General features: G+C 52.3%; 1 protein-coding gene across 2 annotated transcripts; it reads left to right on the top strand.

Moving 5' to 3' along the window:
- Positions 1 to 912: 912 nt before the first annotated feature.
- SUV39H1 (suppressor of variegation 3-9 homolog 1) lies at positions 913 to 14,993 on the top strand. Of its 2 annotated transcripts, none has more exons than XM_003276826.4 (6): positions 913 to 1,176; positions 4,235 to 4,380; positions 5,426 to 6,088; positions 12,233 to 12,379; positions 12,466 to 12,595; positions 13,415 to 14,993. In XM_003276826.4, exons 1-6 carry the CDS (start codon positions 1,125 to 1,127, stop codon positions 13,546 to 13,548), a joined length of 1,272 nt encoding a protein of 423 aa, XP_003276874.2. In that variant the 5' UTR covers positions 913 to 1,124; the 3' UTR covers positions 13,549 to 14,993. The 2 variants fall into 2 exon arrangements, with proteins under 2 accessions (XP_003276874.2, XP_030662961.1); XM_030807101.1 differs by lacking the exon at positions 913 to 1,176 and adding an exon at positions 1,844 to 2,138.
- The last annotated feature ends 5,014 nt before the right edge of the window (positions 14,994 to 20,007 follow it).

Here is a 20,007-nt window from a genome sequence, read left to right as displayed (position 1 = left end):
GAGCAGGAGACACCCACCCCAACGTCATTTACTGGAGGTTTTACAGACCAGTTTAAGAAACTGCCTAAGATCAAGTAATTTAGTAAATGGCAGAGCCTGGATATGAGTCCAGGTAGTCAGGCTCCAGAATCCAGGCTTTTGCCCACTACTTTATAGTGTTTGGGGGCACTACTGGTGACAGACCCTTTTGTCTCCCCCTCAGATCCAGACAGGCAGAGGTCCTGTCTTAAATCACTCTTGTGGGTTGGACAGGTCTCCTGGACACCCGGGAGTGGGAGAGCCCTGCTGCCCGAGGAGTCTGGGGGTACATGAGGATGAGCATCTGACTCTGCTCGAGAAGGAATAAGGAGGGAAGGGGATGCATGGTGGGACTTTCGCTCCTGTCTGTCCCACTCAGGCAAGCTAGGGCTGACCAGCCAGTCACTTCTTAATGAGCTCACAGCTGGACTGGCAGGCAGACAGAATATACATTTGGTTAACCGTATAACTGTTTGGTTGACTACAGAACTCATGGAGTGACACGGAGAAGGGGCAATTTGAGGACGTGACAGCGCAGTTTCCTGAACATCTAACTGAATGACAGCCTGTCTAGGACTGGCTGGGGCTGGTAGCCTGACAGTGGAAAAGACAGGCAGCCTCCTGAAGACCTTGCAGGCTGGCTGACTGATGGCCCGGCCCCTGGTGCTACTGCCTGCCTGGGTGGCCGGATGTTGTGAATGACTATTGTCAGGAATCACAGCTGGCCTGGGAGAATGTCTAAATGCTATACTGTCTGGCACCGTGTAAAGGAGGGCCACCTGGGGAAACTTCAGGCTGACTGATCAACAGATCCGTGGCTGCTTGCTAGGCAGCTGTATCTGGTGATCAACTATCCACGCTGCTCGAATCACAGCATGCTGGAGGGCCTGGCTAGGTGCTCTGACTGACTGATCACCTGACAGACGGTGCGGTCAGTCGGATGCTGAGAATGACTGACGATGTGATGAGGGGCGGATTGAACGAGTCACAGTCCAGCTGGCCAGGAGCAAAATCGGCATAGCTGTCTGACTCGATGGCTGTACGTGGTTACGGACTGTCTGCCCTGATAGAATCTCAGCTTCAACGCATCAGAGACTGATTGACCAATGGTGGGGATGAGTCGCCTGAGAAATGACAGACTGGCTGACCCACTGACAGGTGGTGTGGAGGCTTAATCGTACCTCTAGTCGCTCTATTTGCTTTGAGGACCTAGCTGGGTGTTGTGACTGATCGTGGTGTGAATGAGAAGCAATCTGAGGGAAAGACAGTGACCAACTGATAGTGCCCGACAGGGCTGTATTAGATGCTGACAGTGACAGCTTGTCCCGACCTAATCACAGCCCGCCTGGGGGCACGGCTGGATGCTGCAGTCTATGAGACGATTTAGCCAGGGAGAATCGCAGCTGGTCCCAGGGCTATGGTGGGTGGAGAGGAGGATTGATTGATCTGCTGACAACGTGAGGACAGGATGGTCTTAGAGAATGATAAGGCTAGCAGGCTGGCTGGCTAACAGTGCTCTCACGCCTGCCTCCAGGGAGTCGCCGCTGGCCAGGGCACAAATGGAAGCCAGTATTGACTACCCGGCAGTGTGGATGGGGGCCGGGAGTCTGACTAGGCACCTGTCTGGGGCGACCGCCTGAGCGGTTGGATGTGGTACTAGTCCACCTGGGAGCCCCGGCCTGCTTGGGGTTAAAATGAGATGACGGGCTGACTGACGGTGATAACAGGGAGTTATGACAGGACTGAGGAGCCACTGCGACTGGCTGATAACGTGATTGGCTAGCAGTGTGACAGACAGACCAGCGCACGGGCAGGGCCTCGGGCAACTTTAGCTACCGCCGCTGTCGCTCCCGCTGCCGCTGTCGCTCCCGCTGCCGCTGCCGCTGCCGCCCAGACGCACTCTGGGAAAGCGCGGCGAGCACCCGCCTCCCGGACCGAGCCGGACGGCAGGGAGGGGTTCGGTCACGGCTCTCCGGTTGGTCCGCGCGGGTGCTGCGAGTCGCGAGCCGCGGCCAATAAGCTGCGCGTTCCCGGCCACGCCCGCGCGAGCGCTCTTCTCGCGAGGCCGGTTAGGCCCGAATGTCGTTAGCCGTGGGGAAAGATGGCGGAAAATTTAAAAGGTGAAGCAGTGGAGGCAGAGGCGCGGGCCCGCTGGCCGGGCCGGGTGGGCTGGAGGGGTGGCGTCGCCGGCTCGGGGCCCCGGCGTCCGAGGCCCCGGCGCCGGGAGCCGGAAGCTCGGCGCGGAAAGGATGGAGCTCGGGGAGCGCGGGCCTGGTGCGCGGGGCTGGGCGGGGCTCAGGGGAGGGGGCGCGCGCCTCGGAACGCAGCGGGCCTGGGGCTAAGTGGGGACGCAGGAGGGGGGCGCGCGCTGCAGATCGCGGCCGGACCGGCGCGCGCACGCGCGGGGGCTTGTCTGGGAGGCCGCGCCCGCGCGCGGGAAAATCGGCCCCCGGTGACCGTTACCCATTCGGTGTCCACGCGAGACGCCGGAAGGGGAGGGAAGATAAGGGGGACAGACCCCCCCTTCAGAGTGCGGGGACAGGCAACTCTTCTGGGGGAACGTATCGCCTCTCGGCGTGATGGGGGAAGGGTTTGGAATAGAGGATCCCCCAGAAGAGGGAAATGGGGCCTTCCTAATAGGACAGCTGGACTCCCCCATGTGCAGGGGAAGAGGGGTGACTCAGTTATGTTGGGGGTCCCCTCTGTGTGACGAAAGCCGCAGGGAGGATGGGTTCCACAAGTGGGGGGACCTCTGAGGGGTTCAGGAGAATTCACCTGTGGCCAGTTCCGGACTCAGCAGCTGGAGGTGTTAATTGGGACCACTTAAGTGGGGTTTCAAATGCAAGTGAAGGAAGGGGTTTGCGAGGACAGGCTGTAGGGAGAGGAAAGCGTGGGCACAGGCGGGCTCAGTCTCCACTTGGTCTTGCCTAAGTAGGGGGGGTAGGGCTTGCACACGAAATAATTTTGAAGAGCTCTTGTACGTTTTTAGGTTGACATCTAGAGTTTAAGTGTGATTTTTGCAATGGGAGGCAGAAAATATTAAACATTTTAAAAAGATGAAATAGGATGAGGACTGACTGCCCTTGGAATGTTTTGAGACATGATTTGATAAAATGGCTTCTAAAGCACATTGATTAAGAATGTGCCTTGAATCAGAAAGAAATCTGTTTTTTAAAATCCGTGTGTCTTACAAAATTTTGGCAGCCCCAGAAATATACCAGGTATATTTAAAAGAATCAGTGTCACTAATCTGTACTGCTTTGCGTATAAATTCAGAGCATAACCCTTTGGATGAGCTTTACTCTTCACAGAAAGATGGACGAGACAAAGTCAAAATGCAGTGTGAAAAAATATACCTTGTGGATTTAAGGCACCCAGATTGATCATTTAAGGAGCCTTCCTGTAATGTAGTATCATTCCACAATCTCTTGCTCATAATTCCGAAATCTAAAAAGCCCTGAAAACTGAAATCCTTTTCTTAAATTTGGCACCATTTATGGCAAAAGTAGATTATAAAGTGGAACTCTTCTGTGAGGCTATTTTATATCTCTATTTCTCCTATTTAATTTGGGAAATTCATACTTTTGCTGCAGGATGGTTAATGCATTTGATTATAGCTTGATGTCCCCTGGCCACGCTGGGGGTGTTAGGTGATGTATGGGATATCCTAGAACTAGTCTTGTAAAATCCAAAAAATTTTGAATTCCAAAACACATCTGGCCCAGGAGTTTGAGATAAGGGATTAAAGACCAGTCTTTCCAGTTACGCCTTTGTTTGGTGCCCTGGAGGTTTTAATCTTGTCCTCCCATCCACCCCACCTCGGGGCATTGCATCCTACTGAGATGGGAGGTTTTTCTCTTTCTTTTGCAAAGTGGAGAGAGGGGTAATCAGGTCCTGAACCCAAAGCAGGTTTGCAGGCAGTTTTAGGAATGACATGGAGTTTGAAGCTCTGGAAATAGATTCCTTTAGGACAAATTCATGTTGCAAACCCCGCTTAGAGGTCTGCTGCTCCAGGGGCAGCTTTGGGCAGTGAGCATTGGGGTTCAAAGCACATTTCTGTTGTAGAACAGTCTCAGCACTGGGGAAGGCCTGTGGATTAAATTTCCCTGACTCTTAGGCAGTCTTTGGGATGTCCCAGGGAGGATTTGGGGTCCCCTTTGACTCCTGGCCTAGTCAGGCTGCCCAGTAATAGTTTTTTCTGCCCCGCTTGATCCAGGCTGCAGCGTGTGTTGCAAGTCTTCTTGGAATCAGCTGCAGGACCTGTGCCGCCTGGCCAAGCTCTCCTGCCCTGCCCTCGGTATCTCTAAGAGGAATCTCTATGACTTTGAAGTCGAGTACCTGTGCGATTATAAGAAGATCCGCGTGAGTCTGGGGTGACCATGCTCTGGGAGGGGACAGGTCACAAGGAAGTTAGTGTCCTGCCCTCTTGTCCCCCAACTGCCCACATCTGTTTCCAAAGGGAATTTTCTCTTATGACCCTGAAAAAACAGGATGAATAGACCCTTCTATCCCTATGTTACAGATAGGGAAACTAAGTAGCTTTCTGGGCAGAAGCCGGAATGAATTCCCAAATAAATCTCTTCCCATCTCCCTAGGATTACAAAGTAATTGCAAAGATTGAGATGCTGAACCCTGGAGTGGAAATGTCAATAGCAAATGGCTATTGAGCACTTTCAGTGTGCCAGGCGCTTCCGCTTGGAAACTCATTTAATCCCCTAACAACTGTGAAATGGGGACAGTTATTGCCAGAAGGGGGAGTGGCAGGATGGTTAGGAGAACAAACTGGAGTAAGCATGCTTGGGTTCCGGTCCTGGTTGTGTTACCCTAGGCTACCTACCCAAACCCTCAGTACTTCATTTTCCTTGTTGTAAAAAAGGAATAACTAGGAGCATCTACCTCATGTGGAGTTGTGAGGATTAAGTTAGTTAATAATACATGTAAGCTGCCTAGAACAGGCAAGGACTTGTCAGGGTCCAGGTGAGCCATGGTGGTGGCAGTGACGATGGTTTGTCACTGGACGTATTTTGAAGGTGGGGCTAACGGGATGTGCGGAGGGTGGGTGTTGGAAGTGTGAACAAAAGAGGAGTCAAGGATGACTCCAGGAGTTCCGGTCTGAACAGCTAGAAGGGAGGGAGCTGATGATGGGGAAGACCAAGGAGGGGAGTGGGTTTGGGAGATTAATTAAAAGTTGGAACAGTTTGGACAGACAGTAAGGGGTAGAGGAGGATTTGAACCTAGTAATTCTCACTCTAGAGCCCGTGCTTTTTAACCACCGCATGAAATCATTCCAGAAAAGGGGTGGGGTGGGGTAGGTGTTATCCATCAGCTTTGGGATGGAAGCCCCATGAGGGCTGGCCCAAAGATCTCACCACTTATGGTACCCCCGTCCCCCTACCCACCCCAACAGGAACAGGAATATTACCTGGTGAAATGGCGTGGATATCCAGACTCAGAGAGCACCTGGGAGCCACGGCAGAATCTCAAGTGTGTGCGTATCCTCAAGCAGTTCCACAAGGACTTAGAAAGGGAGCTGCTCCGGCGGCACCACCGGTCAAAGACCCCCCGGCACCTGGACCCAAGCTTGGCCAACTACCTGGTGCAGAAGGCCAAGCAGAGGCGGGCGCTCCGTCGCTGGGAGCAGGAGCTCAATGCCAAGCGCAGCCATCTGGGACGCATCACTGTAGAGAATGAGGTGGACCTGGACGGCCCTCCGCGGGCCTTTGTGTACATCAATGAGTACCGTGTTGGTGAGGGCATCACCCTCAACCAGGTGGCTGTGGGCTGCGAGTGCCAGGACTGTCTGTGGGCACCCACTGGAGGCTGCTGCCCAGGGGCGTCACTGCACAAGTTTGCCTACAATGACCAGGGCCAGGTGCGGCTTCGAGCCGGGCTGCCCATCTATGAATGCAACTCCCGCTGCCGCTGCGGCTATGACTGCCCAAATCGCGTGGTACAGAAGGGCATCCGATATGACCTCTGCATCTTCCGCACGGATGATGGGCGCGGCTGGGGCGTCCGCACCCTGGAGAAGATTCGTAAGAACAGCTTCGTCATGGAGTACGTGGGAGAGGTAGGGAGATGGGACCCGGTGTGTGTGTGCAGCTCTTCCCACCCTGTGTTCGCATTGTGCACCCAGCTCTCCTCACTGTGTGTCTGAAACTCCCTGCTTTCCCTATGGGAAAGGCCTGGGAGACTGATCTGAGTGTCATAGGGACATCGGGCAGGGGCTAGTATTCCAAGCTGGTACACACCAGCATGGCCATGCTGGTGGTTACAGGAACACCGAAATACTTCTGCACTGGGTTGACTTTATCAGGGTACTTAGTAAAGAAGAAAAGTGGGAGCTGAGATCCAGGCAGCCTTAGCATTCCTTTTAACAGGCCATGTGGTCTGGCATAGGGCTGCATCAGCTGGAAAGGCACTTCCTCTTCTCATTTCACAAGGGCCCATCTTATCACCAAGCAGTATCTGCCTGAGGAGCATTGTTTTACCAGTCTGCACAGAAGGAACGCAGTCTGGAGTAGGATGAGACATGCCTTGGACAAAGGTTGGCTAACTCCTTTAGACTTTTAGGACACTGGGGAAGGCCGAGTGTATTAGGCAAGCCAGCCATTGTAAAAACAACCCCCTCATCTTAGTGACTTTGCACATTACAAGTTTGCTTGCTCATGGAACCGTCCATTGTGGGGGTTTGAGTGGGTATCCTTTCACACAGCGACTGGGACACCTAGGCTCTTTCCCTCCTGTGCCTTTGCTGTGCCTTGAAGCCTTGGAGTCATCACTAGATCCTCAGCACTGCCTGGCAGGCGGGCCAAGTGGGAGATAGAAGGGGCCCATCCTAGTGGGCCAGGCCTAGATGCAGCACCCATCACTTCTGCCCATGCTCCACTGGCTGGAACTGAGTCACTGGCCTTACCTCCGTGCAAGAGAGGTGACGGGATGTGCTTTAGCCATGTGCCCAGCTGCACAAGGCTAAAGCACAGCCATAACTAGCAACTAGATAACTAGCAAGTATCTACAACAGAAAAATGTCACATTCTAAGATGGGATGCAGTTAGCATTTGGGATGAGATGATTTTTTGTTATGTAGAACTTCCTCATGCATTGGGGGACATTTAGCATCCCTGGACCTTGACCATTTAAATCCATGAGTGTGCCCTGTCATAGTGACAACCCCAGATACCTCTGTATATAGCCATAGGTCCCTTAGGGGTGTGATATAGTTGGAAAGTGACAGAAACTGGCCTGAGGAACACTCACATGAGGGTGTCCACACTGTAGCACTGATACTGATGACAAGGAGAGGCTCCTGCTCTGAGAAACTGTAAAGAGGGTCACATCCGACAGGGACAGAGACAATCTTGGGTAGAACAATCTACACCACAGAGGACCCTGACAGTCTGGGCAAGGAGACAGCCACACCCTGTCCAGATAACCCTGCTGGCCTGCTGGAGGAGATGTCTACATGCCACAGGACCTGGCTATCTGGAAGGAGGATGGGGGAGGTGTCCACACCTTGAGGGCTCCTGACAGTGGGAGGGGGAAGGAGTCCTGATAATCTGTAGGAAGTCCATGTCCCACAGTGACCCCAGTGACCTGGAGGAAGAGCTTGTGCTCTCCACACTCTAGAGGACCTGGTGGTCTGACTTAGGAAGTGTTCACACCCATGTTGTCATGACAGGAAAAAGAAGTGTCCTCACCCCAGAGGGATCCCGACAGCCTGGAGATCTAGTCTACACCCAAGGGCACCCTGACAGTATCGGGGAAAGTGTCCATGCCCTCAGTGTCCTGACACTCTGTTAGATTTTTTCTTTTTTTTTTTTTTTTGAGACGGAGTCTTGCTCTGTCGCCCAGGCTGGAGTGCAGTGGCGCAATCTCGGCTCACTGCAAGCTCCGCCTCCCGGGTTCACGCCATTCTCCTGCCTCAGCCTCTCCGAGTAGCTGGGACTACAGGCGCCCGCCACCACGCCCGGCTAATTTTTTTGTATTTTTAGTAGAGACGGGGTTTCACCGTGGTCTCGATCTCCTGACCTCGTGATCCGCCCGCCTCGGCCTCCCAAAGTGCTGGGATTACAAGCGTGAGCCACCGCGCCCGGCAGTGTCCTGACACTCTGGAGGAAGTGTCCAGAGGTTGAAGGAACCCAAACTCTCTGGAGGAGGACATGTCCAGACCCCATAGGACCCTGACAGTCCACCGTCCTAGGGGCTGCACAGAGCAGGAAGTATCTCAGCCTCACTGTACTGGCATCTGGAGGAAACACTGTCTACCACACAGGGTCCTGACAGTCGAGGAGGAAGACCACACCCCAAGGGCAGCCTCAGACCCTCCTGGGCCTGAGACTTTTCTGGCTGCTCTTCCTTAGTGTCTTTAATTCTCTACCCTGGAAACATCAAGGTTTCCAGGGATTCTCTCAGCCCTGTCCTCACCCTTCCTGCTCTCCACACATTCTTGCTGCACTATTTCCTGACCGCCCTCCGGCACCCTCAGACCCATGGGTCCTCCTGATGGTGCCACAGGCCTCTGGAAAGAGCCAAACTCATCTTCCCGCATCCCCCTCTGAAGAGACAGTATAGCAAATGGTTAGGAGGGTGGACTCTGGATCCTGACTGCCCGAGGCTGAATCCCAGCTCCACTACTCATCAGCAATCACTAACCTCTGTGCCTGCATTTACTACTCTGCAAAATGGGAACGATAATAGCACTCACTTCACACACTTGTTACAAAAATTAAATGAGTTACTATGTATCAAGCACTTGGAAAAAGCACTTGAACAGTGTTCAGTACACAATAAGTTTGATACAAACGTTATCAGCATAGTCTAAACTTCAGCAAATCCAAAATGTCCGGAAGACCAAGTTTTTTTGTAACCCATCTGGCTACAGGACCCAGCCTGACCGGATAGGGTCCTATTTGTAGTCTTTATTTATCCTACTTGGGGTAATAGTCATACATTTAGTTGCAGCAGTTCTAATTTACTTGACTCTGTAGTGCCGTCCCAGATGCTGCCAGGGTGTTACGGAATCAAGGGCCTATCTGCACACCATGCTATCTACTGTCCTTCTTCAGCTGGGACATGTACTGACAGTCTGTACCAAGAGCTCCCTCCATGGGAGCTGCCCTTCCCTCCTTTGCAGCCTCCCACATTAGGTCAGAACTTTCACGTTCCTGCAGAACATTCCCATCCTCACCCAAGAGACAATACCAGCCTATTTTATCCATTCTAAAACATGCATTTTCTTCCTATTTTAACATCTTGGAAATGAAGATGTCTTAATTAAATCATGGTGTATCATTTATAATTAACAGCAGTTTTTCCTTTCTTGGTAAAGGGCACATAAAATTAAGGGTGTGCCTTACATTTATAAGTGGTCCTCATAACCACTCCTAACATTGCTCACTCTCCTATCAGAAACAGGAACACCTTTCACGTCCATGGTCTTGTATGGATCTTTACAACAGCCCCTGTCAGGTTGGGATTTTGTCACTGTCATTCCCATTCTGCAGATGAGAAAACTGAGGCCCAGAGAGGTAGAATAACTTGATTAAAATCATAAAAGTAGTAAAATGGATAAAAAAATAAAGGCCCAAATAATGTCTAAAACTGGTACCCTGCCAAGCTGTAGCTTTTTTTTTTTTTTTTTTTTTTTTTAGCTGAGGAAACAGGCACAGAGAGAACATTCAGGATCCCATATCCAGGAGGGGGCAGAGCAGCAGCTGACTCCAAGTCTTCTAGTTCCCGTTCATGTCAGCACCCTCTTGGAACTGCCAGCTTACAGCCTGTCTTTTCCATTCATTCTGGAGAGCTGTTAGGGAGCAGAGACAGGCCCATCTGTTCCCAAGCTTTCAGGGTTGACCAATCATTAGAGAATGGGACTGAAAAGAAGACGAGAAGGAACCAGGAAGCGTTTGTGCCCTGGAGGGCCTGCAATATGACTCACTCCTGGTGAGACTGGGAGAGCAGGTAGTGGCAGAATAGGCATGAAGATGGAGACCAGGGAGGATGTGGGCACTCCTCCTGGCTCAAGGAGGGCCTACGGTGAAAAAGATGGCTCATACCCCACACACTAGGCCCGTGAGCCTGGGAGAGGCTGCCCTTTGATCCCAGGACTTGATCAGACAAGTGGCCAGCTTTTGAGGTAGGGGAGGAACGGGAAGCTTGGAAGGCTGCCCAGAGAGGTCCCATCTGTTTGAGCTGATGCCACAAGGAAGACTGTGTGTTCTCCAAGAGGTGAAGGGAGACTGATATTGACATATTCCACCCTCATGTTGTGGCCCTTAGGAGAGAGTCCCCACTCTTCCACCAGGTGGTAAAGCCCTTTTATGATCTGCAACTCGTTTTAGAGAATCTGTCTCTTCTCCATTCCCCCTCAAGCCCTAAGCACTGTTTCCTGATCACAATCTTACACTGTGGGTGTCTGAATCTGTCTCTCAGGCCGGGCGCGGTGGCTCACGCTTGTAATCCCAGCACTTTGGGAGGCCGAGGCGGGCGGATCACGAGGTCAGGAGATCGAGACCATGGTGAAACCCCGTCTCTACTAAAAGTACAAAAAAAAAAAAAAAATTAGCCGGGCGTGGTGGCGGGCGCCTGTAGTCCCAGCTACTCGGAGAGGCTGAGGCAGGAGAATGGCGTGAACCTGGGAGGCGGAGCTTGCAGTGAGCCGAGATTGCGCCACAGCACTCCAGCCTGGGCGACAGAGCAAGACTCCGTCTCAAAAAAAAAAAAATGAATCTGTCTCTCTGTGACCAGACTTTGACCCCTTGAGGGCAGGGACCAATCCTGGTTCCTGTGTATCCCCTACCCACCTGTGACCCCTGAGAATGGGGACTGGGCCTGGTCCCTGTGTCTCCCTGATCAGACCGTGAGCCCTGCATGCTGGGACTGGGCAGAAGGAAGGCCTCAATAAAAACCCTGGCAAGGGAGCCAGGTTCCTCAAGGAACAGAACTGGAACACGGGGCAGTGGGTAGTGTGGCCCGAGGCAGGGTAAATCTTGGTTTCCTCAAGGCATTGTTAGTCAGCCTTTGGCATGGAACACAGCCTTGAGGGCACAGCCAGGGAGAACACCAGTGTGGCCATCCTAGCTAAGGAGATGGATTCCCAAGTCAGAAGGGCATGGTCACCTGCCCACATGAGGGTGAGCAAGGAAGGAACCCCAAGAGGGGTCTCTGGAGAAGGGAGGGGAAGGAAGAAGTGTGGCGGGGGAGTACTGGAGCTACCTGGAGGGCCACCACTTGGACAGAGGACAGGCTGCTAAGCCAGGAAGCAGAATCAAAGTAAACAGCAGTCCCCATGTGTCTCCTGTGTGCTGTGTACTGTCCTTGGCTGAGGTACAGTGGGACCCCCACCCAGGGAAGGGCCTGGTCAGCTACGCTTGGAGATTGCCAGGAGGCTGCCGTTGCTGGCCTCAGGGAAGATGGGCCGTGGGGCTGGAGAGGAGAGATTTGTTGGGGTGGATTGGGAGGCAAGGACAGGCTGGGGCTAGGACGGCAGCAAAGCTTCCCGTTTCCTAGGACAGGTAGGGAACCAGTTGGGAAGGAGGCACCCACTGCCATCTGAAGCACCAGTTGGCACCGTGCAGCCGTGGGCCGAGGGAGAGCTTCTCCCACTGTGCTCTCCCTTCATCTTTCCTCCTTCTCTGCTGCTGTCTCTGAAGTGTGTGGCCTCAGCCTCTTTCTGGCTCTCTGAACCTGGGCCTCCCTCTGCCTCTGTCTCCACCTGTCTTGTCTGAGGCCTTTGCCCCCTTTCCCCATGGCCTGGGTCTCTTCTTCCCCTCTCTCCACGCCCTCCCTGCTGGGTCCTGCATGGGCTCAGGCTCCTTTGCCTGGATCAGTAAGTATCTCTCCCTGTGGCACCCTGGGTCACTTCCTTTCTTGCCCTTGCTTTGGTCTCTCCTGATACCTTCCTGCTCCGTCCCAAGGCACTGGAGGCTCCAGGGGTTCTTGGGCAGCTCTTGCTGGGTGGTGGCAGGAGGCGCTCATGTGGCCCCAGTTGGGCCCTGCTGCCAGGCCAGCCTGCGCTCACCGCCAGGGACTCCTCCTGCTAGCCAGAGGCCTGAGGCGGGCCGGGCAGTTGCCAGCTGAGGCCCAGCTCCTCAAGAAGGGCCGACAGACTCTCTGCGTCACTGCCCATGTGTGTCCTTCAGAGGTCAGGAGCAGTGCCGGCTTTCCTGAGCCGTCGCGGCCAATCTCCCCTTACCCATGGCCCTTTCCCTAGATCATTACCTCAGAGGAGGCAGAGCGGCGGGGCCAGATCTACGACCGTCAGGGCGCCACCTACCTCTTTGACCTGGACTACGTGGAGGACGTGTACACCGTGGATGCCGCCTACTATGGCAACATCTCCCACTTTGTCAACCACAGTGTGGGTACCCCCAGCAGGCGGGCAAGGGGTCGAGAGGGGCAGGTTGGGGCCCCTCCTCACTCTCCCAACTGTTCTTTCTCGCCCAGTGTGACCCCAACCTGCAGGTGTACAACGTCTTCATAGACAACCTTGACGAGCGGCTGCCCCGCATCGCTTTCTTTGCCACAAGAACCATCCGGGCAGGCGAGGAGCTCACCTTTGATTACAACATGCAAGGTGGGGGTGGCAAGGGACTGGGGGCAGGGGCGCACTGTGACTTGGGACACAAGGACCCCTCCTGAAGGCACACCAGTCACTCAGAGAACCAAGGAAAATTCTTTAGTGGGAGCTTTAAGATGTTCTTCCTGACTCCCAGTCCCCCATTCGGACTATTAGACCCCTGCCTACCACCCCTCAAGTCCCCTCATTCCCAGCCCCTGAACCCTAACCCTGAGGCATTCATGCCAACATCTTCCAAGACTCCTGGAGAGTTAAGACACTCCTGACTCCAGTCTTGACGGAGTTTCCCTCATCCCCCAGCCCCTCCCCACTCCTAGCTCCCTTTGGCCTTCTTCATCCCAAGCCTCTGGACACCCTTGTGGCCTCCAGCCAGTCCCCTCCTTGATAAGCTAGCCACCTCTGAGACCCTCAAGGGCAGGTCTTTGGCAGGAGAGTTCAGATGTACCTCTGGATGCCCAGGTGGCCCTCTATTCCTGCCCCTGCTGCGCCCCGCCCCCGCACCTAAAATGACCCTCCTGGTTCCTTGACGGCTCCCTGCCTCCCCCAGCATTCCTCAACCCCTGGCCTGAACAACCTCCAGTGCTGAGCCCTGGCCCCAGCCCCAAACCACCAACCCTAAGATCTCCTCCCAACTCAAATCCCAGAGTTGCTCCCAGCCCCGAAGATCCTTGGTCTCATGGTATAAAGGGTAGTGGGACCCTTCATCCAGGCCTTCTAACAAGTCCCCTGCCTCCTTCCCTGCTTTCCTGCCTCCCTCCTTCTCCCCCTCCCTCCCTGCCTCCTTCCCTCCTCTCCTCCCTGGCTGTGACTCCACAGTGGACCCCGTGGACATGGAGAGCACCCGCATGGACTCCAACTTTGGCCTGGCTGGGCTCCCTGGCTCCCCTAAGAAGCGGGTCCGTATTGAATGCAAGTGTGGGACTGAGTCCTGCCGCAAATACCTCTTCTAGCCCTTAGAAGTCTGAGGCCAGACTGACCGAGGGGGCCTGAAGCTACATGCACCTCCCCCACTGCTGCCCTCCTGTCGAGAATGACTGCCAGGGACTCGCCTGCCTCCACCTGCCCCCACCTGCTCCTACCTGCTCTACGTTCAGGGCTGTGGCCGTGGTGAGGACCGACTCCAGGAGTCCCCTTTCCCTGCCCCAGCCCCATCTGTGGGTTGCACTTACAAACCCCCACCCACCTTCAGAAATAGTTTTTCAACATCAAGACTCTCTGTCGTTGGGATTCATGGCCTATTAAGGAGGTCCAAGGGGTGAGTCCCAGCCCAGCCCCAGAATATATTTGTTTTTGCACCTGCTTCTGCCTGGAGCTTGGGGGTCTGCTGCAGGCCTCCTCCCTGCTGCCCCAAAGGTATGGGGAAGCAACCCCAGAGCAGGCAGACATCAGAGTCCAGAGTGCCTAGCCCAACATGAAGCTGGTTCCCCAACCACAGAAACTTTGTACTAGTGAAAGAAAGGGGGTCCCTGGGCTATGGGCTGAGGCTGGTTTCTGCTCGTGCTTACCGTGCTGGCTAGGGTTGGCCCTAAGAGCTGTAGGGTCTCTTCTTCAGGGCTGCATATCTGAGAAGTGGATGCCCACATGCCACTGGAAGGGAAGTGGGTGTCCATGGCCCACTGAGCAGTGAGAGGAAGGCAGTGCAGAGCTGGCCAGCCCTGGAGGTGGGCTGGGACCAAGCTCTGCCTTCACAGTGCAGTGAAGGTACCTAGGGCTCTTGGGAGCTCTGCGGTTGCTGGGGGCCCTGACCTGGGGTGTCATGACCACTGACACCACTCAGAGCTGGAACCAAGATCTAGATAGTCCGTAGATAGCACTTAGGACAAGAACGTGCATTGATGGGGTGGTGATGAAGTGCCAGGCACTGGGTAGAGCACCTGGTCCACGTGGATTGTCTCAGGGAAGCCTTGAAAACCACGGAGGTGGATGCCAGGAAAGGGCCCATGTGGCAAAAGGCAAAGTACAGGCCAAGAATTGGGGGTGGGGGAGATGGCTTCCCCGCTATGGGATGACGAGGCAAGAGGGAAGCCCTTGCTGCCTGTCATTCCCAGACTCCAGCCCTTTGCGCTCACCCTGGGTCCACTGGTCTCAAAAGTCACCTGCCTACAAATGTACAAAAGGCGAAGGTTCTGATGGCTGCCTTGCTCCTTGCTCCCTCACCCCCTGTGAGGACGTCTCTAGGAAGTCCTTCCTGACTACCTGTGCCCAGAGTGCCCCTACGTGAGACTGTATGCCCTGCTATCAGATGCCAGATCTATGTGTCTGTCTGTGTGTCCATCCCGCCGGCCCCCCAGACTAACCTCCAGGCATGGACTGAATCTGGTTCTCCTCTTGTACACCCCTCGACCCTATGCAGCCTGGAGTGGGCATCAATAAAATGAACTGTCGACTGAACAAACCAAGATGTGAGGTGCTTTGTGTGGGTGGGGGTTGAGGGGATAGAGGCTGGGAGCTGGGTTTGCCCAGGAACATGTTCCTCAAACCTCAGCCATTTGACTCTAATCCTCACAATTTCAGCCCCCACAGCATATCACTTACACCGTCATCTATATAACATCTTGACCTAAAATAAATTTGCTTTATACTTAAACTTTAAAATGCACTTAAGGCTGGGTGTGGTGGCTCACATCTTTAATCCCAGCACTTTGGGAGGCTGAGGCAGGCACATCACTTGAGCTCAGGAGTTCGAGACCAGCATGGGCAACGTGGTGAAACCACGTCTCTGCTAAAAATACAAAAATTGGCCAGGTGTGGGGGCATGTGCCTGTAGTCCCAGCTACTCAGGAGCCTGAGGTGGGAAGATTGCTTGAGCCTGGGAGGTGGAGGTTGCAGTGAGCTGACATCTCACCACTGCACTCTAGCCTGTCTGTCTCCAGAAAAGAGCCAAACCCTGTCTCAAAACAATGCAATTAAATTGATTGGTTTAGACTGGCCATAACTGGTTTTGACTGGACTTGACCAATCTTGACCTGTGTTGGCCGACTTTTGACTTGTCATGATTGGCTGTGACTGGTGGTAGCTAGCCGTGACTGGCCTTGACTCGTCTTGACCAGTCAGGACTGGCTTGGACTGGGATTGACCAGTTTTGACTGCTTAAACTGGCTGTGATCAGCCTGGACTGGCTTGGATTGGCCTTGACTAGCAGGGACTGAAATGGACTGGTTTTGACCAGCCTTGACTGGTCTTGGCCTGCTGTGACTAACCTGGACCAGCTGTGACTGGCTGTGACTATAATTGACTAGTTTGGACTGGCCATGACTGGCTTTGACCCATCCTGACCAGCCATGACCAGTGGTTTCTGGCCTTGACCAGCCATGATCTCCGGTAACTGGCCTTGACTGGCCGTGATCGGCTTTGACCAACTTAGACTAGCCATAATCAGCTTTGACCAGTCTTGAGTGGCCATGATTGGTGGTGACCAGCCATGACTGGTAGTGTCTGGCTGAGACCCTGCCACCTCCTGCCTGACCAAGTGCCCAGGCCTCAGGGACTATACAGCACTGGGGTGGTGGGGGAGAGGGTAGGAGGAGTGGAGCAAAGTGGGGAGGGAGAAAACCAAATCCACTGCTGTCTAAATGGAAAAACCATAATCACTTGCCATAAGCAAACAAAAATAACCAGAGAAATACATCAATGGAAAGGTTAAAATGTGATAATATTCTAGCTGGACCTTCCCTGCTCTTAAAGGCTTTGAACTCAAAATCTGCCTCCTGCATTCAAAATGAAAAGTTTGTGTGTGCTGGGGAAACTTTTTCTGCAAATATTTATTGAGCACCTATACGGTGCCAGGGTATAAAGTGGAGAATGAAGACCACATTTCAGATATACTTACTCATTTTCATCATCTCTCAACCTGAAAGGGAGCCAGTGCTCTTTGTTTTTGCTCAGAGACCTCACGTGCCATGACACAGATACCCAAATATTTCAAAGGCCTCATACAGAGGTGACAGGATCCCAGAAAGCCCAGAGACCTCATACACAGGGTACCCAGGACATACACAGGGCACCTAGGGTATAAGGCCTTATAGACCATATACTCTGAATATTGACCCCAAACTTCTCAGAAACCTCATACCCTGGGATACACACCTACATATATCTCAGAGCTCTCATAACTGGACACACCGCAAGTAACACAGGCTTCACTGAAACTATGGGCTACAGACCCTTAAACAGCTCTTAGACCTCACATACTGCCTCATATACTGGGATTTAGACCTCCAACACATCAGAGAACTTTCCTTTGATGACAGAGATGCACAACCATCTCAAAGACCTTACAACTTGAGATGTCACTACCCAAACTATTTGGAGGCTCCACACCCTGATCATTGACTTCCAAACCGCTCAGAGACTTAGTATCCTGGGACAGACCCCCAAACAACTGAGCTGGCACATCCTGGACACAGACTGCCCAAACACCCGAGATACCTCGCCCTCTGAAAACAGATCCTTAAATGGTTCTGAAACCTCATACCTTGGATAGAGACCCACAGATTGCTCAGAAACACCCTAGAAAACAGACAAGTAAACATCCCAGAGACCTTACACGTGAATATAGTGCCACAAACAACTCAGACTCAAGTCTTTGAAGCAGACCCCAAGAGCTTAGAGATCTCACAGCCTGGAAACAGACCCTGCTCACAGGACTCATACCTGGGAAACAAATCTGTTTACAGCTCAAACATGACCTCACGCCTTCTGACACAGACCCCTCAACAGTTCAGAGCCAAGGCAGCCTAGAAATCAATATATTTCTATTCTATTGATAACAGACAATACCAAACACTTCAGAGACCTCACACTTTGTAACCCCACACCCAAAGAGCTCAGAGACCTGGAAATCTGATTACAGACCTCTGGGAAACTCAGAGACTTCACAATCAGGGATAAAGATCCACCAATTTCTCAGAGAACTCACAAACTGGAACAAAAATGGACCAACAGTTCAGAGACCTCACACCCTCTTCTCAGACCACCAGACAGCCCAGAGACCTCACACTACGGACACAATGCTAGAGAGCCCTAAAATCACATATGCTGGAACACAGGCCTGAAAACTACTCAGAGGCCCACACCCTGGACACAGATTCCTGTTCGGAGATGTCATATACTGGACATAGAGTTCCCCAAAATAGCTCACAGCCTTTATACACTGAGACAGATCCCCAAACAGCTCAGAGGCCCCACAGACCTGAAAGTGTGGACACAAACCCTCTACAGAGCTTAAAGACTTCATACCCTATGACAAAAACCCTGAGGAACTGAGATCACACCCCCTGGACACGGACCCCAAACAGCTTAGAAACCTCATATCCTAGGCTCAGACCCCCAAACAGTTCGGAGTCTTCCCACTCTAAATGCAGACCTCTAAATGCTTAAGGAATATCACACCCTGGACTCAGTCCTCAAAACCATTCATGGAACTTGCCCTTTGTCCTTATCCAGAAAGATTTCAGATGGCTCACAGTCATGGACACAGATCACCAAACAGCTTTGAAACCTTTGTGCAAAGTTGGCCACAAACAGTAGAGAGACTTCATAACTGGAACACAGACCCAAAACGGCTTAGGATCTCACATTGTGGACACAGGCTCCTAAATGACTCAGAGAACTTCTAACCTGGGAGACAGACATGAAGACAGTTCAGAGATATCACATCCTGGCTAAGTATGCCCGCACAGCTCAAGCACCTCACATTATGGGACACAAACCCTCAAAGAGTTAACCTCACGACCTGAAAAGTAAACCCACAAACATGCCAGAGACCTCACACAGCAGACAGACAATGCAAAAATGCTCAGAGTTGACAAACTTTACACCCTAGGATACAGACCTCTTAAGAGCCCAGTGACCCAGTGACATACAACCTGGGCATAGACCCCCAAACACTAGGGAGACGTCAGAAACTGATAACAGAACCCCAAACTGCTCAGAGACCCCAAACCCTAGAACCAGACCCCTAATAAGTCACAGACCTCATACCCTGGGACTGAGACTCCCCCAACAGGAACTGTCTCACTCTCGGAAACATAACAGTTGAGGGACCTCAACACCAAGGAATACAGAGATCAGAGATCTGACACTTTGGGACACAGAGGGTGAAGCACTCCAGAGGCATGAAACAGTAAAAAGACATTAGTACAAAGACATCAGACTCTGGAAACAGATCCTGAAACTGCTCAGAAAAATCAACCCTAGGACAAAACCCATGGCATTACAGAGAACTCATTCGTTGGGACATTGGCTCAAAACAGTTCGGCGGTGATACTCAAATACATCAGAGTTCTCATACAAGGGTACAAACACCTCACACCTGAAAAGAGAGACTGCTAAATAGTTCAGAGACATCATACTCTGCACAGGAACCACCAGACAGTTAAGAAATTTCACACCTATAGACCTTCAAACAACTCAGAAAACTCACTCACTGGCGCACACACACTCATTAAAAGCTCAGAGACCTTAACCCTGGAACAAACCCCTAATGAGTCAGATATATCAAACCCCGGGACTGAGCCCTCTGAAAAGGAACAGAGACTTCACGCCTGAAAATATATCCCAAACAGGTCAAGGGACTTTGAAACCAAAAGAGCTCAGGGACCACGTATCCTAGGACATCAGTGGACAAACAGCTCAGAGACCTCACAAGGTAAACACAGTCCACAAAACAGCCCAGTGAACTCACCCCCCTGGAATGTAGACCAGAAAAAGCGCAGAACCCTCAAATTCAAGATTCAGAATCCTTCTGAGACTTAGGGTATGGACCCCAAAATATAATTCAGGGAATTAATATGCTGGATGCAGAGTATCAACTAATTCAGAGGCCTCAAATTGTGGGACGTACACACCCAAAGAGATCAGAGACCTCACATCCTGGACATACACCAACAAACAGACCAGGGACCTCAACCCTGTGACATGCATGCGCGCGCGTGCACCCACCCATCCACACACACACACAGCTCAGAAAATCCAAATTCTAGGAAACACACACCCAAAAAGAACGGGGACCTCACATCTTGTGACATACAGAAAGATCAAAAACCACACAAGCTGAGATATACACCCACAAATATTTCAGATAACTAACATCTGGGGCCTTATACCCACAAACAGATCACAGAACTCAGTCCCTGAGACATATACACATAAAAATACCAGACACTTCACATGCCAGGACATATACCCATGAATAGATCAGAGCACTCACACCTTGGGAAATAAACCAAAGACTACATCAGGGACCTCACATATTACTTGAAGCACACATTCACAAAGAGACCAGAGACTCAATTCCTGGGACATAAACCCAAACACCTCAGAGATCTCGCATGCTGGGACAAAGAAATAAAGACAGGTCAGAACCTCACAACCTGGGACACAGAGCCACAAACAGATCAGAGATTACA

The sequence above is a fragment of the Nomascus leucogenys genome, chromosome X (genome assembly GCF_006542625.1).
Source record: "Nomascus leucogenys isolate Asia chromosome X, Asia_NLE_v1, whole genome shotgun sequence".
NCBI classification, from domain to species: domain Eukaryota; kingdom Metazoa; phylum Chordata; class Mammalia; order Primates; family Hylobatidae; genus Nomascus; species Nomascus leucogenys.
This window is presented reverse-complemented; position numbering and strand designations above follow the sequence as displayed.

Coding starts and splice junctions, on each gene's coding strand:
- SUV39H1 (XM_003276826.4), top strand. CDS start 1,125: ATGGTGGGGATGAGTCGCCTGAGAAATGACAGACTGGCTGACCCACTG. Junction 4,381..5,425: donor GCGATTATAAGAAGATCCGC/GTGAGTCTGGGG, acceptor CCACCCCAACAG/GAACAGGAATATTACCTGGT. Junction 12,596..13,414: donor CTTTGATTACAACATGCAAG/GTGGGGGTGGCA, acceptor GTGACTCCACAG/TGGACCCCGTGGACATGGAG.